General features: G+C 45.0%; 1 protein-coding gene across 1 annotated transcript; it reads left to right on the top strand.

Annotated features, from left to right (window-relative positions):
* The first annotated feature begins 3,604 nt into the window (after window positions 1-3,604).
* LOC121677207 (CXXC motif containing zinc binding protein-like) lies at window positions 3,605-8,065 on the top strand. The gene is given in 6 exon segments (XM_042055179.1): window positions 3,605-3,776; window positions 4,442-4,694; window positions 5,054-5,182; window positions 5,184-5,262; window positions 5,369-5,454; window positions 7,903-8,065. Coding segments are annotated over 6 exon segments (882 nt in total).
* Window positions 8,066-8,495: the final 430 nt, after the last annotated feature.

The raw sequence follows: 8,495 nt of genomic DNA, 5'->3' as shown, positions 1-8,495 counted from the left end.
GCCTTCCGTCCTCCTCTGTATTTACAGCACCTGGGACACAACTTGTTCCTTAGGGGAAACCAAACAAACAATTGTTGAATAAACAAAAGACGCAGTTTCTGCTCCGTGTTGTTCTTTCCAATATAAGAGACAAATTGTGGGCCAGTGAGGGACCTGGTACTCCACCAGCCCAGATGAGGATGCTGCCATGACAAGGGACCCCCAACTGCTGTGGCTTTCACCGTAAGTTCTTCTTATTCCCCTGGCCATCACAGAACTAGCCTATTTGTTTCAGAAGCAAGAAGGGAGGAAGCCAGTCCTGTGACAGAGGAAGAGACAATTAGGAGAGCCACACAGAAGGCGTCTGATCCCAAGGGACACATGTCACTTCCACTCAGGCTTCACTGCAGTGCACGCATGCATGTGGCCCAGCTGGCCACCAGACAGCCAGGGAACAGCCTTCTCCACACATGGCCTGCTAGGGAGAGGAAGAAGGTACAAGACCACAGCATGGACACCTACAGACTCCATGATAGCAAGACACAGTCGAGGCGGCCAGGGAAGGCAAACAGGAATAGTTCTGTCCTGATTCACCCCAAAACAACTTGATAAAGACCTTTCATTCTCAAGTGATTCCTTGTTCTTTACAAGTCTAGCTGGAGTGGACCCTTAGTCTGAACCAGTCGGGCCTGTTAGATGACCCATACCACAGACTGGGTGCTTCCCAACCCCAGAAACATACTGTTCACAACTGTTCAGCTTGACGCACTGGTAGACTCTGGCGAGGGTCTGCTGTCAGACCATAGACCCTAGAGGTGTGAACTGGCTTACAGCATTCCCAGGATGCTTGAAACCCATCTTGAGAGAAACTTTGAAGCATCTTGCCACACTCTAAAATTCTGAATGTCAGGGAATTGAGGAACATCGGGAACGTCCATTGATCACGAAACCCAGACTGATGACTGCAGTTCATCTGACACATATGTGAGTCAAAACTTTAACACGAATACTTTTTTACAGATCATATTTTTTTTTCATTTTCCTTCTACAATCTGATTCGTTTCTAGCTCCTTCTGTTGCTTTGCTGTGTTGACCCTTCATGTTTTCCACCAATCTTGATAAACTGTACCTATTTTACTTCTCTATTTAAAAGAAAGATTTTGGTTTTATGAGTAAGGTCACCTCTTTGTTTCACATTCATTTGAGATTTTATCATTATTAATCCCTGCAGTCTACTGTCTGTGATTCTGGATTGCTGATTTTTATCTAATGTCTTCAAGTGGCATCTTAGATTGTTCACTTGCAGGCCTGATGTTTTCTAATGACCCCTCACTCCACACATGGTGGCACAGTGTGCTCTACACACTACAGGATAGTGTGTAATCTCCACTTTGACTGACCCTGTGGTCCAGCTATCACGGAGACGAGTATAGTATTTCAATCATAGCTGTGTGGGTTTGGCACATATGGCATTGAACTATCGTGGCAATCTCCTAAAATGCATCGACTCATTTCTGACCCAACATATATGTCTGTGTTAGAGATTTTCCTCCATCCCCGGGTTGGCAGATAAACACATGATTGGCCTGGCTAATCATGTTCCATGTGTCCTGCACATCCTTGCTTGGCTTCTTTGCTGGTCTGTCTGGTTGAGCTGTTGAAAAGTAAGTTAAAATCCCTGACTCTATAAGGATATATTTGTCTGCCTCTCCCAGGAATGCGATCAATTTTTGCTTTCTGTGTTTTCAAGTTTTTGTTATGTGCATAATGGGCCATGATTGCCATAGATCATCTTAACAGGGAATTTCTTTCCTCACCATAAAGCATTCCTCTTTATCAGCTATTAATATTGCTAGCCCTATTTTTATGTTATTAGCCCGCACTGGTATATATCTTTATGTTTTTCCTCTTCTTTTCAACTTTGTTACTTGTTTTATGTATGCACTTTCCCAGAGAACCACACAAGCAGAATTTTTAAAAATCTAATTTGAGAAGGATACAACTCATTCTAAAGTGTTGTGGTTGCTGATATGCTTAGAGCTGCATTGATGATGGTGGTGGTAGTGTGTGCGTTTGCATGTGTGCATGTGTGTCTGCATGTGTGTGTGTCTGTCTGTCTCCACCATGTGTTCTACATAACATACTTTTATTTTTAACCCCTTTTTTCTACCTTTCAGTTAATGTTATTGATTTGTCATCATTTGGTTCTTCTAGATTCAATTGTTTCTCGAGTCGATCAAAGCATCGGTGTCTATTCTCACCCCAGGTTAACCCAACTTTCTGTCACTTCCACTGTCCCTGCCATCTCCCACGAAGATGCCTCACATTTTGTCCTGTATTTTCTTTCAGTCTTTTAAGCTCTAGTGTCTCTGGAGTTTTTGAGGGTTGTATGTTGAGACCAGATCTCACGATCATGCACGCAGTGAGAGGTCTTTGAAAGAATGTTTAAGGCTACTGCATGAGGGAAAATACATGATTTTCTCTATAGTATCATTTAGAGATAACATGGGCTTTGCTTAACAAAAGCCCACAAAATAGTAGCTAAAAAAAACAGAAATAGGCTGGAGAGATGGCTCAGAGGTTAAAAGCACTGGCTGTTCTTCCAGAGGTCCTGAGTTCAATTCCCAGCAACCACGTGATAGCTCATAATCATCTTTAATAAGATCTGGTGCCCTCATCTGTCATGCAGGCACACACACAGGCAGAACACGGAGTAGATAATAAATAAATAAATAAATAAATAAATAAATAAATAAATAAATAAATATTCTTGCAGACGACCTGGGTACCCACCCAACTATTCGTAATGGCCTGTAACTCTGGTTTTATCCAGTTCCACGGCTCTGGGACTCTCTGGTGGCCTCGATGGCCAGTGAATGCTTGTGGTATACCTCCATACATGCAGGCAAAACACTCATACACCTGGAATAAAACAAAACACAGAAATGTGAACTCTGCCAACCGGAAAATGGTATATAGAAATACATTTTGTCTCATGTTAGCAATCGCCCAGAAATACTGAGCTCAGTGAAGGTCACTGCAGGTGCCTGGAATGTACACCTTGCAATACCGCCGCCTCACAGGACATGGCTTCTGTTCCCAAAGTTATCTCATGGTTCAAATGTCTGCTGGGATTCCAGCCATTACATTTCCACCAAGGCAACAGGGGGAAAGAAAAAGATGTAAGTCCTTTTAAGGGGCTTCCTAGAATACTGTAATTCTATTTATACTTATAGTTTATATATAGCCACTAAAAAGGCTAAGAAACTAGTTTTGTTTTGTTTTTAAATTGGGTGGGCATATGCATTCCTTAGGACACATCAGAGTGAAACTGAAGAATAGTGAGAATCAATAGATGGTCCTAAGAAGCTTCCAGGAGGGCAGGAAAAGGTCATATTAAAAATAAAGAGTAGTTTTATATGATTCAGAATCCAAGTATCTGAAGTGATACTGGAAGCTGAGAGGCCACATAGAAATCCCTTTGGAGGTCTATGGGGAAGTGGCTTCCAGTATGAAATTGTAGATCCTAAGTCGGGGGGGGGGTAATCTGTCATGGAAAGCTACTAAGAACAGAGTTCATGAAAATGAGAATGTACACAAAGAAAAAGAGACAGCTCAAAAAGAGATGAAGGGAAACTCCGGTGTACTGGCAGCTGGAGTAGCTAGTACCTTTGGGCATGCTGGAAAGATGCTCTTCCTTCTGTGGGGTTTGGGACATGGATTTACAAGCAGGACTAATGAGCTTGTACAGCCCACAGATGAACACAAAACAAGGGCCAATTCAGAGGAGAAGAAAGGCACATGATCACACTCCTACGCCTTAACTCTGACAACCACACAAATGGTCATACTGATCAATACTCTGTGGGGACTTCATCAGAAGCCATCACTCCGGAAGTGCCTTAGCTAGGGTTCCTATTGCTGCAACAAAACACCATGACCAAAAAGCAAAGTTGGGAAGGAAAGGGTTTATTTGGCTTACATGTCCAGATCATAGTCCATCATTGGAGGAAGTCAGAACAAGAGCTCAAGCAGGGAGGCAGGAGCTGATGCAGAGGCCATGGAAGGGTGCTGATTACTGGCTTGCTCAACCTGCTTTCTGATAGAACCCAGGACCTTCAGTCCAGGGATGGCACCCCCTGCCATGGGTTGGGAGCCTCCCCCATTGATCACTAAATGAGAAAATTCCTTACAGTTGGATCTCAAGGAGGCATCTCCTCAGCTGAGGTGTCTTCCTCCCTAATGACTCTAGCTTGTGTCAAATTGACACAAAGCCAGCCAGTACAACTGATAGACAAACACATCACCATTAAGCCACAACCCTTCCTTTCTTATTCATCCCCAAGATCTCACATTAAAACAAATAATTTTAAAAGTCCCACCATCTTCACAAATGCAAACACATTAAACTTTCTGCCTTGAAGACTGGCCAGAAAGCAGAGGCCGCAGTGACATTCCGTAGACCCGGCAGCTGTGGGGGAAATTGTGCTGCAGTTCAGAGTCACGCTGGACAACATCGCCAGCCTCCGGCCAATGCATCTGAAGATAGAATGCGGCAACTGTGGTGAGATTTCAGAGACGTGGCAATATGTCCGGCTGATGGGCAGCATGGTGCTGAAAGGAGACCATGGCAGTGCCTTCGTGGTCCCAAAGTGCAAACTGTGTGTACAGGGAAACTCCACTCAAATCCTGAGCAGCACCTACTGTAGTCACAGACTGTTCGTTCATTTCCCAGCTGCCCAGACTTGAATAACCACACAGGAACTATATTAATTTCAATAGTTTGGACAATAGCTTAAGAGTCTTGCTAGCTAGCTCTTACATCTTCAGTTAACCCATTTCTATTATTCTGTGTATCACCACGAGGCTGTGGCTTACTAGGTAAGGTTCCAGCATCTGGCTCCTTCAGCAGCTCCGTGGCGTCTCCCTGACTCCGCCTCCTCTCTCTATTATATCTCTCCCAGTCTGGCTATATTCTGCCCTGCTATAGGCCGAAGCAGCTTCTTTATTAACCAATGGCAATAAAACATATTGCTAGCATACAGAGAGGAATCCCACATCAACCATCAAATCTTACTGAAAACAATGAGAAGTTTAAGACAATAGTAGAGTTTGAGCGTTGGAGCCTTGAACCAGTTGGCTTCCAGCCCCAGGCTGGGTTTGCTGCCGAAGGTGTGGAGTCAGGGACAGTCTTCAGTGACACTATCTACAAGGAAGGACTGGACAGACTATGATGAGAAGGCACAGAAGTCTGTGGGGATATTCGAAGTCACCCATCAGTTTGTAAAGGGCTGAACCATCTTCCTGCAAACCTGCCAGTAAAAACTGAGAGGAGAAAAAGGGCCCTGAGCTGCAAGCCCCACAGAGGCTTCTTTCTCTGATCTCCCAGCACCTGTACCAAGCCCTCAGAGTCTGCTTGCTGGAGTTCGTCACAGTTCTGAGTCCTGCCAGCAAAGCCCCTGTTGGTGTGGAAAGGTAGTGCGTGCAATACTCCCTCCACAAATAAGAAAAAAAAAACAGTCTTTAAAATATCCAATCTCTTTTAAAAGTTCAAGTCTTTCAGCTGTGGGCTCCTTTAAAAATCAAAATTAAATTAAATGCCTTCTTCAAGAGGGAAGAACAGGGCACCATCACAATCTAAACAAAGCAAAACCAAACTCCCACAGTAGAAATAACTCAGTGCCCAATTGTCTAGGATGCACTCACCATCTTCTGGACTCCTCCGAAGGTCTTGGTCACTTCTCCGGCTCCACCCTCTGCAGCACACACAGCTTGTCTTCTAGGCTCTGGCTGGCTCTGCTCCACCGCTGCTGCTGTTCTTGGTGGTCATCCCGTGGCACTGGCATCTCCAAAACACTGGGGTCTTCTGCTGCAACGGAGCTGCACTGTCACCAACAGCCTCTCATAGGCCCTTCTCATGGTGTCAAACCTTAACTTCTTTGTAAGACCCCTTCAGTCCTGGGCCTTCAACTGCCACTGAGGCTGCACCTTCACCACTGGCCTCTCCTGGCCTCTCACAGTGCCAAGCCCCAGCTGCTCTCCATGACCCCTTCATGCCTTCAAAACCAGCACCCCCTGAGTGACTCTCACATTATCGAGTCCTGCTGACAACGTGAGATACAGACATGGCCGCCTCTGCAACACAGCTTCTCTGTGCTCTCAGGAAACACTTCCCAGAAGATTTCTCCTCAGTGATGCAGGTCTCTTATTAATAGTCACTAATTTCTTAGCTCCAGCAACCAGCATCCATTGTCCCAGTAACGCGAAGGCTTCACGTCAGCAGTTCTGGGTTCTTGTTACTCACAGCTGGTTCTTCAGCCCCAGCTAACCGGAACCACGGAAACTTAATTCAAAATAACAAATGGCCCTGGTAGAGCCTTTAAACTTCCGTCTGAGAGTTCATAAGCCAGGCCTCCGTCTTCTACACTGCTCTCAGCTTCTTATCTTCCAGGCTCCACAGAACACCCCACAGAGCTCTTAACACTCAGTGGCTTTTTTAGGCAAAAGTTCCAAAGTCTTCCCACAATCCTCCCCAAACCATGGTCAGGTCTGTCACAGGAACACCCCACTATACTGGTGCCAATTTTTCTTAGTTAGGGTTTCTATTGCTGTGACGAAACCCCATGACCAAAGGGCAAGGTGGGGAGGAAAGGTTTTATTCCGCTTACACTTTCAGATCAGAGTCCATCTCTGGAGGTCGTCAGAGCAGGAACTCAGGTTGTGCTGGAACCTGGAGGCAGAAGCTAATGTAGAGGCCATGGAGGGGTGCTGCTTACTGGCTTGCTTCCCCTGGTTTGCTCAACCCACCTTCTTACAGACCAGCAACCCAGGGATGGCACCACCCATCGTGAGCTGGGCCTTCCCCCACTGATCACTAATTGAGAAAATACCTTACAGATGGATCTCATGGAGGCATTTCCTCAACTGAGGCTCCTTCCTAATGACTCAAGCTTGTGGAAAGTTGATACACAAAATCAGCCAGTATACAGAGAGGATGGGGAAAGGGGTTTGTGTGCTTAGAGGGAAAGCAAAGAGCATGTATGCAAGCTAAAATAAAATTTTTCATAGATGAAAGTTAGTCGATAACTCCGAAAATGGAGAAGTCAAGAGACAGCTGTCTATGGCAGGACAGCTGGGAGAGCAGAGTGGCTGCCTTGGGGAGCTGGAATTTAGGGTGGCAAGATGAGGTACCGGCTGCTCTTTCCTAGACATCCTCAGCCGTACTTCTTGTCCAAGGAGCTTGCTAAACAAATATGAAGTCAATATGTTTTTCTGTCAGTATCTGGCAACTCAGGGTTACTTTTTCTTCATTGTTAGGGGAGAAGGGGACAATAGCCAAATACAATAATTCTTCCAAAGAGGAATCCGAAGGCCTGGTAAATGTTCTGAGTCCTTATTTGTCTGATATAGCGTCATTTTACCCTCACACTTGAATGATAATTTATGTTCAAAGCCATTTCCCCTCGGTGCTCTGAAAACATTGCACCATTATTTTCTTGTATCCAATTTTGCTGACGAGGAGTGTGGCAACAATCCGGTCCCTTGTTCCTCCATCTAGCAGGCTGGATGGCATCCCCTCAAAATCAACGCGGGTCCTCAGCACCTATGAGAGTGACTTCACTTAGGTAGAGGGTGTGCACAGTTAAAGAGTGGTCTGGAGAAGGGATCCTTTAGGACAATGGTTCTCAGCCTCCCTAATGCTGCAACCCTTTAATACAGTTCCTCAGGTAATGATGACCCCTAACCATTAAATTACTTTGTTGCTACTTCATATCTGTAATTTTGCTACTGTTATGAATCATAATGTAAATATGTTATATACAGGATATCTGATATGTGACCTCTGTGAAAGGGTCATGACCCTCAGGCTGAGAACCACTGCTTTAGGACAAGATCCATGTCCAAAGACCAATGTCTCTGTAGGAAGAGGACAGAAGACAAGGACACCGAGAAGAAGGCCACATGCAGAGACAGAGAAGGGGCTAAGCAGCTGCAAGGTGAGGACCAAACGAGCTCCCAGAGATGGGAGAGGGACTGGAGCAGACTCTCAGAGCCTTGGGAAGAGATGAATCACAGCTCTTCTTGAGACTCTGGCCACACAGCTGGGATCATTACAAAGTCCCATGAGTCACTTTCATAGAGCAGCTCTAGAAAATGAATACGCTAGACAAAATATTTATCTATCTATCTCTACATACCTATCATCTATATATCTCTGGTTTTTCTTATACTTCTAATGTTCTGGAATCTCATGACATGTCTCTGTTTTTTGTTTTGTTTTGTTTTTGGTGAGTTTTTAAAACTTTTTTTCTGGCCATGCACAGGTTCTTTAAATCTGAAAAGTAGTATCTTCGTGTGGTTCTAGAAAATTCTATCCTGTAAGTTTTTGTCTGTTGCCTCTCCTTCCTCCGAGGTTTCCATGTCCCTGCGTACACTCCCTGCCGAGGTGTCCTTCATGGTGGCCTGCTTCCGCTTCATGCTCCCTCCTTGGCATTGTGTTGCATTGCTGGAGAAGT

Source organism: Arvicola amphibius, chromosome 5, assembly GCF_903992535.2.
Source record: "Arvicola amphibius chromosome 5, mArvAmp1.2, whole genome shotgun sequence".
NCBI classification, from domain to species: domain Eukaryota; kingdom Metazoa; phylum Chordata; class Mammalia; order Rodentia; family Cricetidae; genus Arvicola; species Arvicola amphibius.
The sequence above is the reverse complement of the archived record's forward strand: the minus strand, read 5'-3'. Positions and strand labels throughout refer to the sequence as shown.